Source organism: Protomyctophum bolini (assembly GCF_963924005.1).
Source record: "Protomyctophum bolini genome assembly, chromosome: 5".
Lineage (NCBI taxonomy): Eukaryota > Metazoa > Chordata > Actinopteri > Myctophiformes > Myctophidae > Protomyctophum > Protomyctophum bolini.
In genome coordinates, this window is record NC_137866.1 from 43,814,689 (window position 1) to 43,836,142 (window position 21,454).

General features: G+C 40.9%; 1 protein-coding gene and 2 long non-coding RNA genes across 3 annotated transcripts; 2 read left to right on the top strand and 1 right to left on the bottom strand.

The window, feature by feature from the left end:
• The first annotated feature begins 1,978 nt into the window (after window positions 1–1,978).
• LOC308315194 lies at window positions 1,979–3,410 on the top strand. Its single transcript, XR_013964004.1, has 3 exons — window positions 1,979–2,142; window positions 2,479–2,567; window positions 3,295–3,410. It is a non-coding gene; the product is annotated as an uncharacterized lncRNA (long non-coding RNA).
• Window positions 3,411–4,995: 1,585 nt separating this feature from the next.
• Window positions 4,996–6,127, top strand: LOC308315387. The gene is made up of 3 exons (XR_013964022.1): window positions 4,996–5,173; window positions 5,331–5,408; window positions 5,842–6,127. It is a non-coding gene; the product is annotated as an uncharacterized lncRNA (long non-coding RNA).
• A 4,825-nt stretch (window positions 6,128–10,952) lies between these two features.
• LOC308315604 (inositol monophosphatase 1-like) lies at window positions 10,953–17,364 on the bottom strand. Its single transcript, XM_080763671.1, has 9 exons — window positions 17,303–17,364; window positions 15,860–15,923; window positions 15,296–15,429; window positions 14,728–14,832; window positions 13,598–13,643; window positions 13,376–13,484; window positions 12,921–13,029; window positions 12,502–12,653; window positions 10,953–11,847 (listed from the first exon to the last, which is right to left on the bottom strand). Exons 2-9 carry the CDS (start codon window positions 15,917–15,919, stop codon window positions 11,696–11,698), a joined length of 867 nt encoding a protein of 288 aa, XP_080619797.1. The 5' UTR covers window positions 15,920–15,923; window positions 17,303–17,364; the 3' UTR covers window positions 10,953–11,695.
• Window positions 17,365–21,454: the final 4,090 nt, after the last annotated feature.

Consider the following 21,454-nt stretch of genomic DNA (forward strand, 5'->3'; position numbering starts at 1 on the left):
ATTTACATCAGAGTTAGTATGTTTCCAGTCCAAGTTAAAATCACCAAGACAGTATAAATCGAACCTTTCTACCAGAGCCAAATCAATGCTTTCCAATATTTTGTCCATATACAAGATGTTTGATTTTGGGGGTCTATAAACACATCCAATTAATGTTGGTTGTTGAAAGGGTAGGTGAACTTGGATCCATAGGATCTCTAGTCCATTCACACACAGATCCTCCCTACCTTAAACAGCAAGTGCTCTTGTAAATATAGGGCAACTCCTCCCCCATTCCTATTTCTGTCCCGCCTAATAACATTGTATTCTTTAAGATCAATTTGTCCATCTGTTATAGTTTCATCAAGATGAGTCTCAGTAATGGCTAGCACATGCAGATAATTTCCCTGTACAACATTTGATATATCATTCATCTTGTTTACCAAACTATTGATTTGATATTAACATGGGCTAAATGCAATCCCTTCCTTGACAGGTGTAAATTCATAATCTGTATGACTATTTCATTTCATAGATCATCATACACAGCAGATTAGAACAGCCATGGAGTGATCTCTGAATCCCTGAACATAGCCTGTCCACCGCTATGACAGCTTTGTGATCTTTGGCTCTATATTCTTTGAGGATGGGAGTTAGCTTCCGTCTCCTGTCATTAATCTCTGTCGGGAATTGATCGTTCATCCAGAAGTTAGTACCTTTGAGAAACTTCCATCGGGATTTCACAAGTTCCTTCTGTTTGAAGTGTCTGAAGTGTTCAAAACGAGCGATGATGGGGCGCGTTTTATTTAACCCCTTCCTGCCCATTCTGTGGACTCTTACAAAGGTAAAGCCCTGAACGGATTCCTGGGGTAGTTCTAATTTCTGGCATATGAAATCCCGTATGATCTGCTCAGTCTGCTCTGGGCTTTCGTTATCACTCTCATGGAGCCCAGAAAAAAATCACGTTCTCCCGCATAGACCTACATTGCATATCAAGTAATGTTTCCTTGAACTCAGGGCTCGACAGTGCGACTAGGTACTCGCATTTGCGACTAAAAATATCACCGTGCGAGTTGTAAAATTAAATTTGTAGCACAGGTGCGACTACAGGATTTGTTCAATCGTGATAAAGACAAGTCTCTGTCTACAGCAAGTGCACATTCTATAGTCGTGGTTTGGGGGGTAAAGACTATTCGACAGAGAACCAGTAAAATACAGGTATTATTCATTTATAATGTAAGCTTTAAAAAAAAAAAACTTTGTAGCATTTGTTTAAAGCAGCACTTACTTTCCTCTTCTACCCGGGATTTGAACCTGGTTTCCATAAGCTATAAGGGCAGAGCCGAAGAGTTATGATGATCGTCATGGGGGCTCCCCGCAGCCCCGCCTCCCCGACTGATGTCCGACTAGCTCCCAGGCTATCTAGATTCCGTCTATCGCGATTCGCTGTAATGGCAGGCAGCTCTGCCAACAGAAAGAAAAGTACTTTATTATTTGTTTATTGAACCCTGCGCTCGTCTGTTTTTTGAGACCTTTATTTAGTTTATGTCTGGAGCCTGTTTGCCCCGTTTATTTTGAAACCATTACACTCACACGACACAAACTCCTACCATAATATCAACCTGTTGCAGTGTGACAGTGTGACCCCACCCTGTCACTGTTTGCTGCTAGTGTACATGCCATGCATGCACACACACACACACACACACACACACACACACACACACACACACACACACACACACACACACACACACACACACACACACACACACACACACACACACACTGCTCTCTAGATTCCTGTCTCTTTAAGCAGCTGAACTCTATATTGGGCCAAACCAACTCCCCTTCCAGGGAGGGGGAGGATTGCCTGTCACAGAAGGACATCAAAGGATTAAAGGACTTTTGGGAAACCTAAAAAGACTTTAAAATAGAGCTACAAGCTCAACTGAAATGTGAATATGAATATAATGTATATGAATGTGTTTTGTGCCAAGCCAGGCAGAGTTGACATGTTGTGGATCATGTTGACCCCTATTCAGTTGGTCCAGTCTAGTGGGAGGGGCCATGGGGGGTATAAAGCTCAGAGACTGAATATCCAAGTCAGTCTGTCTGCACACTCTGCTGCTGTTGGTCGGGGAAGGAGCTGTCTCTGAGGAGGTGATTTTGTTATTATTTAATACCATGGTTTACATAGATCTATTACTGTGATGTTTATTATGATATATATATATATATATATATATATATAGATTATAATTATTTAATGTACATTTGAAAAGGCTGGATTTATAAATACTTATGCTTATATCATATGATAATGATTTATTGAGTTTGATATGAGTTTGATTTATGTGGTTATATATGATATGCAGTACTTTGTTTTGAATATATCTTTTTATTTCTATTTTGCAGACGTTTGGTCTCCTTTGTTGTTATCACTTGTCTGTCACTTGGGGTTAATAAATCTTGCTTAAACTCTGCCCAACTGCGTAGCCGTGCCATCCGTTTGTTCATACTACCCTAGCCTCAGAGAGGGGTGTGACATGCAGTCATCATCAATCACCATCGACAAACGGCTACAAGTGAGTAAACTACAAGACGCCCAAGTCCCAAAGTGTGAGCACGTTGTTAAACCGTATATCTCTGGTGATAAAAGAAAGAAAGGCATATTGTCCCTACATTCAAGTTGAAATCTTTACTCTGATACGGACACAAGTATTGAAATTGGATCGATTGGAAGGATCTAACCATAATGGATGTGTCACGCTATTGAAGCTAATGAAATGAGCGATACCATACGGATGAATGAACGCGCAGAGCGCGACATTTAATGTGGATTGGAATGAATTGATGTCGCTATTAAGCAAGCTTTGTGCAACGCTAAGTTTGGATCTGGAAAATAAGCGCTGCTGTTGTATTTTAAATACGGACGTCATGTCACGTTTTACTGATGTCTGTAAATGAAGCGGATGAATTACTCCAGTATGAAAGAGGCCTGTCCGTGTGTTTGCTAATACAAAAACAGCTTAATTGATATATGCATCAAAGCAATATTTTAAGTACTTTTTATTAGCAAGTGCATTCCATAGCGCTGGACCACACATGGACCTGCGACGGGAACAGTTCCTATGTAGTAAAAGATTATATGAAAGAAATAAAATATTTAACTGGTTTATATTTTACAATTTTAGTTATAGATGGCAAGTATAATGTTAAGGAATATTTGTCTTATTAGCCAGAGATCCTTTTAAAATGTTTCTATTACTGTGAGTGATATGGTCAGCTTCTGATGTCTTTCTTTCTTTCTAGATGTAGATGGAGATGACCGTAGATGCTGCTGGAACACTGAACCTGGTCTCCTGTGTGAACCACCCCATCATGGCTGCTATGTCCATGTGGACATTATGAGTGTTTGTATAGAGAGAAGCATGGCTGAAGAGCTTTGCATATCAGTCGTTCCTTGCTGCTGCCAAAGTCAAATTGTGATATCTGTAGTGTTTAGTTCATGGCCGCTTATGAGATGTAGATATAAGTACACCTGACTGGTGGAAATAGCCTTGTGATACATACTGGGTGTGCTCTTTGGTTGTTTAACAAAAGTAAACAAAATGCCACAAACTCACTAAAAGCTGGACAAAATCACACAAATCAAGGGATGTCCGACAGTCCGTGTTGGATATTGTCCAACTCCTAATTGCCGATATCAACAGATACATATATATTATATGCAGGCTTTTTCCAGTGGTGGAAACATAACTCAAACTTTTTACTTAAAAAAAGTAGGCAATACTGCAATATAGAAATACTCCGTTACAATTCAACATGTACTCGAGTAAAGGTACAAAGGTTTTGGTAGAAAATGTACTTAAAATACCAAAAGTAATTATTAATAATTACTCATTATGCAAAATCTCTCATCTCAAGATTTAAAATGTATAAAAATCATTTGAAAATGGCAGATCTACAAGCTCTCATGTGTCTTATTGTATTGTGAGCTTGTAGATGTTTTTAATGTAAAATAATAAAGTAAAATTAAGTTATTAATTTTTAATGCCTTTATCGGCCGATAATATCGGACATCCCTAACAAAAACATATATCAAACGTGTCAATACATTTCAAAGAATGCCACAAGTGGCACTAAAACTTCACCAATAAATAAAGAAACATCCACATGTTCCATAAATTAAATGCCACAAAGGTTTGCCGAAAAAATGAAGAAATTACAAAAAAGTTTCTTAAACATCTTCTGCCGTATGTCCATAGAACTTCAGCTCTGTTGCAGCAAGCCAGTACAATGTGTCATTGTCTAGGTCACCTAAGCCACGATCACCATTCGGTGGCCGGTATTTGGGGCAAATGGTCATTACGTGTTCCACAGTCTGTAGTGGATCCTCGCATTCACAGTGGGCACTGTCCGAGATGTCCCACTTCTGCTTTGAGGGTTGTCCACTCCTTGCAGTGGAGGTACTGGCAAAGAACATATTTGGGGTCCTCAATGTATTCCACTGGTCCCTCTGTCTTGCCTTCACCCAGGATGCCTTGGAGGTGTCAGCTGGTGTTGTGTGGAGCAGTTCCTGGGCCTGTGTGGCAAAGGGGCACAGTGACTTGAGGCACGTGTGCTGTGGCAAAGGTCGCCGTGACTTGGTGTGTGTGTGTGTGTGTGTGTGTGTTGTGGCTGACCTCTGTTGGAGTGATTCCAGCGAGAACAGGCAGGCAGTTTGTTTGGGGTGGCCCATCCGGTGTTGAGGGCAGCATCCAGCTTCTTGACATGAGAGCTACGGCTCCAGACTGGGACACAGTAATCGGGTCGTCTGCATAGCCATACTTCACTGATGTTGTTGCAGGGAGGTCGTGGATGTAGCGGTTAGTGTTGAACAGCAGTTACTAGTTTATTTTCAAATAAATTTGTTTTTACTGTTTTGTGAAGCAACTTTGGGTACCTTGAAAAGTGCTATATAAATTGTATGTATTATAAAAAAACGGACAGACCCAGCAATTGTCGCCACACAGACATCACAAATTCCTATTGGCAGCAGCAACGATGTGCAAAGCCATTCATAGACTATAACCACCATGTATTCATTCCAGATGCTGCGAGGCTCAACCGGAGCCCCTACAGGTGGACATCTGCAGTTCTCGCTGTCCATGGATGAATCTGCATGGGGGGGCTCTGAAGGCGGCTCAAAGTAAGAAACCACTTAGACTTTTCCATTACTGCGAGTGGTATGGTCGGCTTCTGTTTTAAATGTTCTCTATACATTTTGTGTATGATGTGAAAGGACACAATGTACGTATATCTGGCTCTTGGTCACTTAAATTAATCTTTCGTTCTTTCTTTCTTAGGGTGGATGGGTCGTGGTAGACGTCGTGGAAGGACAGATCCGTTCCAAAGCTTCCCTCCTGGAGGACTTCTGATGAGCTGTGAGTAGGAATATTTCTTGTTGGGATGGATATCTGTTGTACTGTTATGGTACGAAGTATAGCATGGCAGTATGATTCCTCCTAGTGGCACTATTTACTACAGTCATCCAAATGTTTTAAATATTTTATGATAAATCTAAATGACTCTGCACAATAGTTTGAGAGTCAATATCTCATCTGCTTTTAGAAGCACTTGAATAAAAAATGACAAAAGATGTTGAGGACTGTACATGTGTTGATGCCTCCTAGTGGCACTGTGGTTGAATGTCTGTCAGCCTTCCAAGCTAATCAAAGTCTTAATGACACTACCACTTCAACCCCAGCATCCCTATTCTGAGGGAGCGTTCAGCAAAAATAGCAGATCTACAAGCTCACACCGCGTTGCAACGTGTTGTGAGCTTGTAGAGCTAATGCTTTCTTCTTTCTCTCTCAGGATGGAAATGGCAGACGCAGCTGGAGCCTCTAGAGATCTGCAGGTCTGTCCATGGATGGATGGGAGGACGGAGATCTGGGTAGACGCTGGAGGACTTCGGACCTGGGCCTGGATGGATGGGAGGACAGAGGACGGAGATCTGGGTAGACGCTGGAGGACTTCGGACCTGGGCCTGGATGGATGGGAGGACAGAGGACGGAGATCTGGGTAGACGCTGGAGGACTTCCGACCTGGGCCTGGATGGATGGGAGGACAGAGGACGGAGATCTGTGTAGACGCTGGAGGACTTCGGACCTGGGCCTGGATGGATGGGAGGACAGAGGACGGAGATCTGGGTAGACGCTGGAGGACTTCGGAGAGGAACTCAACATATACGAACCGCTTCGGTGAGGAACTCGACAGTACGAACCGCTTTAGGGTTGGGGCTTTTTTATAGGCTTTATAGTAAAAAGCCAATAATCGTCCGTTGCCGATAATCGGTCAATCCCTATTCTTAAACGTTACTGTAAGTGCATGTGTATGTTGTGACAGGACACACACCCACACACACAGCAAAGCTAATTTGGGGTGCGTGTGTGTCTGTCTGTCTGTCTTTCATTCTTTGTTAGAATGGACATCTCAGCCGATGCCCGAGATCCGAAGCTTTCCTGTTTCCGCTGAGGACTTCTGGGAGGCTCGGATGGAGCTGGAAGGTTCGGTAGACATCACTGGAACCCGTTTAGGCCTGTCGGAATTTGAGGTTTTATAATGGCCGATTTAATTGTTTCTCTCTAAATTACTAGTAACAATTTAATTGCGTCATAACATAACATTCTAAATAAAACTTTGGCTTTTGTAGGCTTTGTAAACAAAAAGCTGCACATGGCATAATTCAACAACTTTATACACTAAAAGAGAAGAAAATTACAAAGTGACACGTTTAGAGCTTGTAGATCGGTTGCTTCCATTATTTCTTTAAAATGTTTGACAATATATGAACATTTTCAACATGGAGACGATTATGACTAATCTCTAAAAAAGTATCTCAAATACTTGGCGACTAGGTAATTGTGACAGGCCTAAATCCTTCTAGTTGTGTTTTTTTATATCATGTTCTGTAATCAGTTAGGGTTGACTATAGACTTTTTTTTAGGAACAAGATCATCATGCCGGTGAAGAGCACGTTTCTAGCCGATGGAGCAACTATTTCTGATCACCTTTGGAGTTACATCACAGCAAGGTAACTATACAACACACGCACACACTATGATCATGACATGACATCAGCTTGTGACTGCAACTTGTTCCTGTTCGCAGATGACTCGGCACTGCTAGTCTCGGACAGGAACAAACTGCAGGTTGAAAAGGCCCTCAGCTCTGAACTCGGTAGAATCTGCACCTGGCTCGCTGATAACAAACTATCTTTACACCTGGGAAAAACTGAATCCATTCTCTTTGGATCTAATAGTAATCTCAGCAAGGCAAATGGCTTCTTGGTTAGAGTTGGTGACAATGTTATCACACGTAAAGATGAAATTACCTACCTAGGTTCCATCCTGGAGGCTAATCTTTCCGGTGATAAAATGGCCACCAACGTAATCAAAAAAGTCAACCAAAGAACAAGATTCCTTTACAGGATCTCCTCACTGGTCAACAAAAACACCTTGAAGACCTTAACAGGAGCCCTCGTACAAGGTTTCTTTGACTATGCATGTACCACAGCACCTCAAAGGCCCTTAAAACTAGGCTCCAGACCTCCCAAAACAAACTGGTCAGGCTCCTACTTGGCCTCACCCCCCGAACCTACCTCACTCCTGCCCACTTTGACAGGCTGGAATGGCTTAGGGTCGACGACAGAGTACAGCATCTTGCAATGGGTCTGGTCCACAAGATTCGATACACCACCAAGATACCCATGTACCTGTCTAGATACTTCCTTTATGTTAACGAAGTCCACACCCACAACACCAGAGGGAGTGCAACGAACCATGTACAACCCAGATTCGGCACAAACAAGGGACTAAATTATTTTCACTCCTATGCCACCAAAATGTGGAACGCCCTACCAACAGTCATTAAGACATGTGACTCCCTTTTTCCCCTCACTGTATACGTTTATTTTCCCTTTTTACCTCCTTTATGATGAATTCCTGTTCTGTTCTTTGACTATATAGAAGTGTCTTATTTGTACGTCTCTAAATGTTTTGAAGAATTGAACATGGTGGACCCTCTTGTAAACAAGTGTAATGCTTAATTGGGTCGTCCACTTGCAGTTAACAGTCTTTGTATTGAGTTTGTGCTTGACATGTACTGTAATTCTGCAAACTGTTAATAAATATTTCAATCAATATTGTTTTATGAACAAAGTAGTAATGAGCATTTCTTTCTTTTCTTTAGGACGTTGCTGGTCTCCTGTGTGGCTCCATCTGGAGGTCACCAGGGTTCTGAGTCACTCAGATCCTGACTGGTAGCAGTGTTGCCAACTCTCCAGTAACGGAAGTAGCTAGTGGCTCCTCGAAAAGTCGCCAAAAGTCGCCAGGGGTGGGATATGCGCGCGCGTAGCGCGCGCCGCCCCTAGCGACTTTTTTGCGTCCCTAGCGACTTTTAGGCGCCCCTTAGTGCACTTAGTTTGTATCATCTCTTCATTTGATAACACATCGTTTAAACTCATTGTAATATTAAAAAAAAACATACCTCAATTTAACTAATGTTTAGAACGCTATTTTGTTCCGATCCATACAGGAATTAGAAGGTTAATACTTTATGCATCCGAGTGTGTATTTTATTTTTTACTAGCAGACTAAACTGAGCTGCCAGTGCTTCCTCCTTTCTTGCTCTGTCGAGCTCGAGGGGCGCGTTCGGAAATACCGCACCGGAGCGCACTCGCCTAGGCAGAGCAAGAAAGGAGGAAGCACTGGTAGACAGTCTGTGCAGTGTGCACATAACCGAGCCGAGGAAGCCACTGAGCCTGCTGTGACCTGTGAGCCAGACCAGACGCGCCGACCACTTTTAGTTTTGCCAATTTCGCGGATTTGAGGCTGAGAAAAAAGAAAAAAAAGATTTTATCTCTGGCGCATATCTGGCGCCTGTCAACACGATTTGTCCCCAATTCACCAGGGGGAAAAAGCTAGATTTCTCGCCAGAAGCTTTTCACTAATTCAGTCGCTAGGGGGGTCTGGAAAGAAGCTAAATATGACGACAAATCCGCTAAGTTGGCAACACTGACTGGTAGTGGTGATATGTAGATGTGATCAATCAGGGCTCTTTGAAAATAATAAACAATAAAATAATAAACCAATATAAATAACTAGATCATAATGTAAATAAATGGATAAAACGAACGATAAAAAAATAGATTATAGTAAATTAAAATGGTAAAATAAATGTAAATTAAAATAGTAAATAAAATTAGTAATACATCAAATAAAATTAGTAATAGCATAGTAATGGATAAAATAAATATAATTAGTAATATAGACAATAATACATAAAATAAATTAAATTATCAATATAGTAATGCATAAAATTAGTAATAACAGTAATACATAAAATAAATAAATGCATAAAAAATAAAATTAGTAATAACAGTAATACATAAAACAAATACAATTTGTAATGCATGAAGTAAAATTAGTAGTAACATAGTAATACATCAAATAAATACAATTAGTAATATAGTTATACATAAAATTAGTAATATATAAAATATAATTAATACATAAAATAAATTCAATTACTTTGTGTTATAGAATGACTTAAAAAAACAAACAAAAATATCAATCACATCTACATATCACAACCAGGCTATATTGCCAGCAGGCAGGTGGACTGTAGACTCACTACAGCTGTCACAATGTGATATACTTTGTTTTGACCCAACTGGCCTCCAAGGAGAGGCGAGCATGGAGCCGGACATCTGATGATACACGAGAGAAGACGCCATAGTCAAAAAAAATTGTAATATGTTTTATGTTGATTGTAATTTATGCATGATGCCATATATCTGTAAATATTCATTATTTTCTTGTTAATAAATTATTGCATTTATACCCGGGTGTCCGTTATGTGTCCATTACCCTTAGATCGCGCCGCTGTGGATTTATTTATTTCCCAAATGGTCTAAAAATGAGTTATTTAGCACTTTTACCAATGAATTGGCCTATACACAGACAACGACTGATTAGCCTATTTTGGACGATATGGGTCTTTTCTCTCGAGTCAGTGTGTAGTCTCACTATAGTCTGTGTAGATTACCCGGCGGTGTTGCTGCCCCTCCCGGGAGTCGCGGCTCATGGCTCTTCACAGACGGCACAGAGACAGCAGTGACTCCGCTGAACGTGTCAGTGTTGCTGCAGTGGTGTGAACTGTGAACCGTGCGGGCACTGGTGGTGGTGCTGAGTTCTGACAGCAGAGTCGCAGCTTCTTCTTCTGAATTACTTTATCTTTGCCTTGGAAAATACATTATGCGTTTTGCTGTCTCCCAAAACAAACCAGCGCGCGCTACTGTTTGCTACAAAGCGACTGGAAGCGGACGAGCTTTACAGACATACCAATAGTAGCCAATCATATGCTGATTAGGCCAGTTGCTGTATAGCCTACCTACCCGATCACCAGGGACCAACAACACACACACACACACACACAATAGCCTTCTATATAATGCTGCGCACATATATTATATATATTTAAAAAACATACCCAGCATAATTTTTGGGACACACCCGCCGCCTATGGGCACTGTACTGTAGGCATATAATACCTGGCTAGGTGAAAACAAAAGAAACCTGATTAGCATTTGAGTACTTTTAACACCTCTGAACAGCCGGCGGAGAGGTTCACATTTTCGGAATTTTGCGACAGAGGGTCAATAATTCCCAGAAAATCTGTAATGTTAATATAAAATGTCCACGAAAATCTTCATGGGGGCTAAAAGGGGCTATTTAATTCTTCATGGGGGCTACAGCCCCATAGCCCCCACAGACTCGACGTCGTTGTATAAGGGGATAAATTGATCCTGAATTAATTTGCAGGGGATAAATTGATCAGATCCTGTGTCTAGGTGAGACATTGTCTTCGGCACAATCTAAACGTCTCAATAGAGAGAGAGCAGGGAGACAACATAGTACTACAGATTGGACACATTTACATTTTATTCATAAAAAAGTTACACAGTGAGGCTTTAACCGAGCAGAACAAATTCTTATTTACAATAATTGTGGCATTACGAACAGCAAGGCCTTTTGAGAGAGAGGGAGGATAGGGTTAAAATAAATCAATCCGGTAAAAAGACACGCACTCACGCATGACACAAGTAAAAGACATAAAATGCAACCATGCATTATTGCAGAAACTTTAAACAGACTAACTGTCTAAAAAGTTCAACGCCATTTGACTTTAAAAGCCATGAAAGTATTTGACAATTTGGTTTCACCGATGTGTCCAAGTGATCTTACGAGGCTACAAGATGATGTGGAGGTTGAACGAGTTGTTTAGAATAGATCTGTGGTTGTCACTTTTTCATGTCAAGGTCTCCCAACTTAAAAAGTATTTGTCCCATCCAAGATTTGTTTTCATTCATTGTCAAATCAATCAATCAATCAATCAACGTTTATTTATATATAAATAAGAAATATATTGAGGAATATATAAAAGTACATTAAAAAAGAAAATAAATACCACGATTTACAAGGGCCCTTGTAAATCGGCTCTTATAGGTGTAAAGTGGTTAAACTGATTTTGATATTATATTAACAATTTAGCTGAGGAGCCCCTGGATCACCCTCAAAGACCCCTGGGTTTCCCCGGACCCCACCTTGAGAACCATGCACTGGTTTACATGTTTTTAATTCCACTAATAAACAGATCAAATGTCCCTTTAATGTCCATTCTGTAAAGGGATATTGTGATTGGATGGATCTTCATCATCACGAGGACAAGGAAAAGCCTGGACCACTTGGGAGACGCTATTGGCCACGGCTGCAGAGCTGGCAGCAATGACCTTCCTGGACATCATGTCAAACTGAGATCCTGGAGAGAGACAACATATACAGACTGTTTAATGACTGGTTACTGACCGACTGACCAACTGACTGACTAACTATACTAGTCTTGTGTAACAAGATCACAATCACCAAATGCTATAGAGTCCGCTTTGATCCCAGATCGTTTTCATGGCTTCCTTTGCACAGACTTAGGTAGTATAACGGAAGCATTTGAAAATAGTGTGAGTCAACAGTCTGACTCGAGAGTAGGACAGTCACCATTACAAAATTGAAGTTGTCAATAACGATTTAATCGGTTTTGTCGTTGAACATTGGAACAAAAATGTCATTTTCTATTTGGCATTTAGGTTTTGTAAACAAAAGGTACACTAGGCAGATATGACAAATAACTTACATAGGCACATCTACAAGCTTGAGCTTGTAGTTATACTATTTCCACAATTTCTTAACAAAATAATTACGAAAATATACAAAAAAAATCAACATGGAAATGTTTATGACTATCATGATGATTATGCAAAATTATTGTGATTGTCTCAAATAATTGTTTGATAATGTATTAATTGTGACAGGCCTACTCGAGAGACTAATGACTGACTGACTGACTGACTGTTTCAATGGCTGTTGGAGCAGGTTAACTGACTGACGCCAGCATGTGTTGATGATGTGTTGTGTGTACCGTCAGTATCCATGACGACGCCTCCAGCCTCAGTGACGATGAGCGTTGAGGCAGCGATGTCCCAGCAGTGCATCCCGATGTGATAATACACATCTGCTCCTCCTGTTGCTATGAGGCACATGTCCACTGCTGCGGTCCCCACCGCACGCACCCTGACACAATGCAATAACACATTTTATTAGATGACCAACGTTTAGGCAAACAAAATGCCTTCTTCAAGGGTATGTGAATATACCCTATATCCTTTTAGCATAACCTTTGACTGTACTACATGCACTGTTAACAAACCTGCTAATAAAGTATTTAATCAATCAAAAAACACATCTAGTAATGTTTCTTAAAGTGTAGAGATATGTAAATGTGGTAATATGTAGAAATGTTATGTGTTCCAATGTGTAGTTAGTGTAATACCATCTTACCCATGGACAGGTAGTTTCAACAGTCTGTAGATGTTGGAGGTCATAGTTGACAGAGACAAATCATCTCGCTCTGCTCCGATCTCCGTCACCACCACACACTGGTGGATGTCTGTCACACGTCCCACGCGCACATAGATCCAAACATTGATTAGGAGAAGATTACATTAGGGTCAAAACACATTCATGATTTGACATAAGTTACAGTTATGTCCTAAGGTCATAATACAAAGGCTGATATTTCATAAGTTTGTATGTAAAACAAGTGTCCTTATAAAGACCAATTGGGCAGCCTGTATAAAAATGTTATCTGTTTTTGTTTAGATTTTCATTTATGAGCACAATATCTTGGGTATTTGGAATATTTATTGACATCTGTATCAAACCGGTCCGATTTTATAGTACTGTATTTAAACAGACACAGACAGACAGACAGACAGACAGACAGACAGACAGACCTTTCTGTGCAGATACTTGTAGAGGGACTCCGTTGAGAAATGCTCCTCTTCCTCTCTGAGCGGAGTACATTTTATCTTCAACACAGCTGTACACAATGCCAAACTCCACCTGAACAACACAACACAATATCGTCAACTGCTGTTCTATACCATTATGCCTTTTTTGGTAGTAGTATTACGTGCAGCAGTACTGGGTAATACTGTGTGTAGTATTGTGTATACCTGTTTGTTGACAGCGAAGGCAATAGATATTGCTACAAAAGGAAACCTGAGATCAAAATAAGATGAAAACACAAGCATGTTAACTTTGATTGTATTGTAGTATCTATTAATTTACTGATCTTTGATCTGAATGATGGATTGACCGGACCAATGATTTGCCCTTGAGCAAAGCACTAAACTCCTCGTGGCCATCAGTAGAATACGGTGGTGTACTGGTCAGCTGAGACAAAATACAAATGGGAAGCACGCACATCTCAGAAAACGTTGACGGATGCTGAACAAAAATACACACACTGAAAAAGGTAGGATGTCCGCACACAGTATCTTGAGCTCCCAATACATTTATTTAGAAGAGCAGAATGATTAAATGTTTCGACTCTTCAGGGTCTTATAAGACCCGGGAGGGGTCGAAACGTTGAATCATACTGGTCAGCTCCCAGTGACCATAAGTAGAATAAGCAGGATATACTGGTCAGCTCCCAGTGACCAACATAGAATACAGAGGTTGTACTGGTGACCATATGTGACCAGATTTGACTGAGAGACTGAAATTCCAGCTTTTCACCAGAGGAGAAAAACGTTTTTTCTTTTTCTTTTTTTTCTTTTTACATGAGGCAGACTCTTCACATACTAGAGCATGTCTGAAATAAGTGTAATTTTTATTCTCAAAATGAGGCAGACTCTTCACATACTAGACTAGAGCATGTCTGAAATAAGTGTCAGAGCTGAAATCTGTAAATATGAAATAAATGCTTAAACATGTAGCTAGGTGTAATGTTAGAGACCACAGAAGTGAAACTTTCAAGCCTGTTTTCTCAACTCGCTGTTTTCTGCAAGAGACAATGCTCTATAAGCCATATCTCTAAAACTGGTGGGTCAAACTGAACAACCAATATGTCAATTTGAAGCTATGATTCCCTGCTTTCTCAAAAAAAAAAAAAAAAAAACCCAATGGCATGCAGTCAAATTTGGTCACATATAGACTGTGGTCGTACTGGTCAGCTCCCGATGGCCATGGACTGTGGTTGTACTGGTCAGCTCCCTGCAGTGACCATCAGTAGTACTGTTTATTCATGTGTATAAATAAACTAAACTAAACTAAAATAATATATAATGTGAAGTGTGCTGACCTGTGAACAAAGTTGACGGTTCCGTCGATGGGGTCAATGATCCAGGTGGGGCTGTCAGTCAGAACCACCGGCTCCCCGGCCGCTACAGACTCCTCCCCTATGAACCTGATGGGGTCAAAGGTCAGACACCAAGCCAAGAGACGACCAAGACACATCCTTGTTCACTCTGCTGACCTCGTCTTCACCTTAGAGGTCTTCACTCGTCAGATAGTCTCACGTTGCCAGACTGTTGCCTCCCGCAATTTTCAAATTTTCATCATACATCTATATAGCATTCGGAGATCCCTCACCAACCTTAATCCAGTCACCAACCTTAACGCATCCCTCACCAACCTTAATCCAGTCGGACCAATGCTATGTCGAACATAAGTCTGCGCCCCCCTACTCGTCAGGTGACGTTCTGTTATTTTTGCCATGACTCACATTGAGCTAATAATTATACGGTGCAGACAGACATGTCGCATATCGCACTATATCGCATAGGCAGGCAGGCAGGCAGGCAGGCAGGCAGGCAGGCAGGCAGGCAGACAGACAGACAGACAGACAGACAGACAGACAGGTACTGTACCTGTGTTCAGGGTAGGTGTCTCTAATAGAGGATATGAGGAGTTTCTCTACAGCCTGGTCTGTCTCAGTCACCAGGTCAGCAGGAGAACTCTTCAACTTCACATCCTTCTCCTGCTGGAACGCCTCCAACACCACCTACAATAACAAGAATAACAATAACATATAACATAACATAACATACATAACAATACATACTATTATAATACTAAAACGAATACGTACACCACCTTAAGATATTGTCTTCAATATATATTTTAAAACAGAATAGGGGCGGGGCTAAGTAACTCCAATTAAGGACAAGGACTCAAAAAGTCTTTACGACAAACCAAAATAATTGTTATTAATATTAAAAACAATAACATTAAATTAAACAGTTACACATGCAGCACACGCACGCACGCACCAGACAGACAGACAGACAGGCAGGCAGACAGACAGACAGGCAGGCAGGCAGGCAGGCAGGCAGGCAGGCAGACAGACAGACAGACAGACAGACAGACAGACAGACAGACAGACAGACAGACAGACAGACAGACAGACAGACAGACAGACAGACAGATCATACCTGACTGGCTTCTCTGGCGAGACGAATCCCAAACTGTAAACATTCTGTCCACTGAGCCATGATGCTGCAAAACCACAGACATAACCATGAAAACCATGTTCAACTAGAAAACAGGTCTCCACAAGGAGGATATAGGAGTGTGTGTGATGTTTGGCAAAATGTTTAGGAGTAATATAAACATGTTTTTGTGTGGGTTTGTTTTGCAACAATTGTCTTCATTTTGTTGCGGAAATGCAGAGCCAGATCACTCATAGCATCTCTGAGGATAGAATTATGGATGAGCAGGACATGTGCAGCATTTTGTACAAAACAGGCCACTCCTGAAAACATTGGAAGGCAATCTTAGCCAATCAGTGTAGAATCTGAGAAATCCAACAGACTCGTCTTGATCACATGACTACAGAGATCACGTGTACCGATTTGCGTGAGATTTGGATGAAATCTGTGACTAACATAAACAATGTGTTTTGCAGAAATCGGCCTCATGGTGGCGCTATAACCGGAAGATGTGGAGGGATGCAAGGAACAAATTGCAAGAGGCACAAATCACACAATAGCCTACATTATCCAAACACTGATCAGAAGGTTCCTCTTCCTATAGGAAAGGATTCAAAATAAGCCTTCTGGCTTCTTCCCTTCCTTGCATTGTATTTTTGTTCTTTGATATGTTATTGTCTATTTTTTGTACTACATGCTAAATAAATAAACCTAAACCTAAAGGTTACATTACGGACAAACCAGCTAACTGCTGCACATGCTTAACACACTGAGGAAAGAAAGATGGCACATTGATTGATTGATTGATTGATTGATTGAATAGTTTATTAGACAGAATGTATAAACAGAGTACTGTCAAACAAAAACAAGTCCTTGCAGTGGGTCAGGTGGGGCATGGGCCTGCCGCCCCAGGCCAAGAAGTAGTCGAATTAGTTTGTTTTGGGAGGTATGAAGCTTAGACTAACACTGGGATACTGCTGGAGAACCAGGAGGTGGAAGCATATAGTCAAAGGAGGGCTGAATTAGAGAACCTGCAAGTCTTGAGAGCACTTTTGTAGGCAAAACAGAAATTATGCCCAGTACAGGGATTTTCTTTTAGGCCACAATGAGGATATGAAACATGATAGCTGAGACAGAACAGTATTTATTTATCCAAAGTTTTTGCATTTGTCTTTTGCAATCCTCACAAGTTTGTGAACCTGGCCCAGAATGCCAACACAAGGACAATACAATAAGTTGATATTTAATAAGGCTGATATTTCATAAGTTTGACAGACAGACAGACAGACAGACAGACAGACAGACAGACAGACAGACAGACAGACAGACAGACAGACAGACAGACAGACAGACAGACAGACAGACAGACAGACAGACAGACAGACAGACAGAGATACAAATGTTCAACATAACAGTGATGATGATAATAATCAGAAGAGGTTTTACCTGTATGCGATGTCAGCTCCTCTGGACTGTTTACTTCACAGAACTTTATACTTGCTGCTCTGCAGTCAGACCACACCCTCCCTCCCAGCAGTGCAGCAATAGCAGCGTTGCGCGTCCACCAGGCTCCTCCTACCTCAGTTTTTGACCTCAAATTAACCACTTGGACCCTCTAGTCTAGTCTAAAAGTAAAAGGACCTGAGTTGCACTGTTGGTCCAATATAGAAGACACTTACTGTATAGGAGACGTTTTGTTTTTGGTGGGTTGTGTGCGTGTGAGTTTAGTTTCTACTCCCTCCCTGACTGTTCTTGTTGTCCTAGTGTAGTCTTCTTTGTCTATATTTTCTCTTTTCTCCTTATGTTCTCTTTCTTCGGACTGCGCCCCTGCCCCCTGGCCAGTGTAATAAATGGTCTTGACCAACAAGGACACAAATTAATCGCTTTGTGACTTTGTAGGCTATTTTTCTACAACTTCTAGAGAGGAAGATTGCTGATGGTTTTTCTGTAACATTACATTATGGTAGAATTTTTGTAACAAATGTTTTTATAGTTTGTCTCCAGGACAGAAGTGAAAGTGTTGTTTTTCTGAACCCAGAAAAAAACATAAGTCAGACAGACAGACAGACAGACAGACAGACAGACAGACAGACAGGCAGACAGGACAAGACAAGACAAGACAAGACAAGACAAGACAGACAGACCAGTCTTATGATATCAGACAGTTAAAGTACTGTAGAGCGCGCGCACGAGCACACACACACACACACACACACACACACACACACACACACACACACACACACACACACACACACACACACACACACACACACACACACACACACACGCACACACATGATTAGTTGTAACTTAAGCAGCCAGAATGAGATGTGAGGTCTTGGTTTGTTATGCACTCTGGATGTTAAGTGCATCCATGTGCTCCACGTGCGTTGCATGCTCACTTCATTCACTCCTGTCGTGACAGTGACCTCATGACAGGAAAACCAGAAAAACATACATTGACACAAATAGAATAGCCTCACACAGAAATATATTGCGTTATAAAAAGTACAAAAAAGTATTTTCTCTAAAGGGAAAACTATAGTGGAAAACAGCTTTAAAATATCTTTCTGCAATTTTCAAATGCTACTTTTGCTTATGTGGAAATGTATCTCTTAGTTTAAATGAAATGTATATATTCTTTAACAATATATACATATTTAACAATATTTATATATTTCTTTAACAATATATAAATATTCTTTAATCTGTTTGGAACAAGGAGTCTGACTTGACTTGACTTGAGTTGACTGACTTGTTTTAGAAAAACATTGGTGTCAGTTTATCCCTCCTCCTCCCCTTTCCTGCAATCCAACCAGCCAATCAGGCTAAGCACCGATCACACCGACAACCAATCACCGTACATGAAACAGGCATGTATAGGACATGGACCATGCAGCGGGCAGGCGTGTGTGTGTGTGTGTGTGTGTGTGTGTGTGTGTGTGTGTGTGTGTGTGTGTGTGTGTGTGTGTGTGTGTGTGTGTGTGTGTGCGCGCGCACGCATTCTATATTACTGCACATTATTAGGCAGGTCACACAGGATTCAAAACAAATGAACTCTTTCTTGAACGCACGCACACAACATGGCAATCTATCTACTTCTGTCCAAGTCATTCACTTTTAATAGAAAATAGTTCAATAGTTCAATAGCTGCCAAACTATTGTATTAAAATAGAAATGCACTCTGTCGTGATGTGAACCTGTGTCTATTACAACTGCTGTTCTAAATCCTTTAGACCGGTTATTGACCTTATAGGCCCTACCTACCCTGAAACGACATACACACACACACACACACACACACACACACACACACACACACACACACACACACACACACACACACACACACACACACACACACACACACACACACACACACACACACACACACACACACAAGAACTGATTCTCAAGCGAGCCTTCCATCGTCGCTTCCAGTCATCCCGGTTCTCCATATACATCTGGGATACAGAATGTAGAGTCATGCTTGAGGAACAGGCTCTCTTCCTTTATGGTTATTTGGAGGGGAAGCAAAGGCCAACATTAGATCTTGTTCACTGGTGGAGCAACAGATACCATCTTAACCATCCTGAAAGAGCTGTACGGTTCTATAATCGAAAGCAGTCTTAAAGAGATTTCCCATTCCCTGTGGGAGGATATAAAGTGTGAATAAAGTAGGTCGATAGACCTACATGTAATAATAATAATAATAAATATAGCTGCAAGCAGCTATAAGTCGGTGTCAAGCCCCAAATTAAAAAAGCTACACACAATTATACAAAATCACACCCGTGTGAAGTGAGGGGGGCTCTAATCATTGTACATCATCGTACATCATCATCAAGTACGGTGGTCCCTTATAGTGGCCAAGGGTTCTCAACCAACATAGCCTATACATATGACGATTTGCTCAGACACATATGACGTAAATTCTCCATTCATTGTCAATGGCATTTAATGTTTGTGTTAAGACAGAATCTACACTATAGCTGGTTATAGGAGGGGCTCAACAATGAGCTGTATAAACATTGATGAATTTCACTGCAGGACTTTATGGCGTTGGTAAACTGGAGATGATTGGCTGAAGGGGCTGTCTGTCAACGCTGTAGTCCCGTGACCAGAGTCCAGACTCCATAGAGACAGGGACTAGGGACTACAAATTCCACGCCCCCAAATGAGACAGCGTCCCCACTTCTGGTCCGTTGGCACGGTGTACTGCAGGCCAGCCCATTAGAAGTCCATTGAAGTTCAACTGTAGTTAGCCTACTTTTAAAATAATATGAAATGAACTGAAGACTGATTTGAATAAAAATACGTTTCCAAATGTATGAAGTGTCTTTGTCAACATATATTGTTGTTTTCTCAATAGAGGATGTATTTCACATTTAATTGACCACTTGAATGAGTTATGAGTTACCCATAATGTTAACGGAGCAGAGGGGAGACGGCAGACAGAGAACCTGTCGCTTTTAAGAGACTACGAGCGCCGACTTTGAAGAGTGGAATTCTCAAATATACATCCCGATCCCGACTGATTTTGTTACAGGCTTACTATATATGTTCTACTTCGGGGAGCTCCGACGGTGTGTTTTACCGCTGTCAACTTGTGTTGTATAATTAACTTTGCTGAATAGTTGCATGGGAAAATAACCCAGCTAAATGGAGGAGTGACATCCTGACATTTTCAACTACCTAGTGAATTCTCCAGATGAGTATTATTAATAGTCTTGCAAGATGCTGTTCAGATCATTTTCAACAAATACAAGCATATAAAACTAAATACAACAAATATATCTGGGTATTTTTTTGACGTAATCTTTTGTCATTTTTGTGGAAAACGACAGCTCAGAACTGACAAAACTGTGAAAAAAGGGGTGTTACCCCCTTTGGGCTTGACCCCTAATAATATCTAGAATGTATGTAGCCTAGGACTTTTCTAAGTAGGCCTATACTCAAAGACACTTTAGGCCTACATATGGGGGCAAGTGGAAAATAATAATCATAATAAAATAATAATAATCCTACAAAAAAACAAATCTTTTGCCATATTACCATTTAGTTAAATCAGCATGCCCATATATGGCCAAATGGGCATACTGATGACATCAGGGATCTCCATATATGGGAATAAAAGGGACAAGGACTGGCAGACACACACACACACACACACACACACACACACACACACACACACACACACACACACACAGATCTCCATATGTCCATATCAGTCAGATCGGCGGTGCCACATAGGCGTGGCTCTAGTTATTGAGGGGCACCAGCACACCAAAGTGCACAAACTTTGTCTTACACAAACATTAAATTCCCTTTGACAATGAATGAACAATTTTACGCCATAGTGTAAACACAAACAATGCGCAAATTCTGATTGGCCGGAATGAGATGACGTATGATGTACAACGATGATAAGAGCGCCCCATATACTTCAGACGCGTGTGACTTTAATAAAAGATGGGACACTCTCCCACAATGTTTGGGAGGCAGTTCCGTATAATTGTAGCAGTATAGTAAACAATGAAAGAAACAAGGAATAGCTGCATAATAAACAAATAACAAAGAAACTAGACAGGT

Coding starts and splice junctions, on each gene's coding strand:
- LOC308315604 (XM_080763671.1), bottom strand. CDS start 15,919: ATGGCTCAGTGGACAGAATGTTTACAGTTTGGGATTCGTCTCGCCAGA. Junction 15,430..15,859: donor TCGCCAGAGAAGCCAGTCAG/GTATGATCTGTC, acceptor TTGTTATTGTAG/GTGGTGTTGGAGGCGTTCCA. Junction 13,030..13,375: donor ACAAGTATCTGCACAGAAAG/GTCTGTCTGTCT, acceptor GACGTGTGACAG/ACATCCACCAGTGTGTGGTG.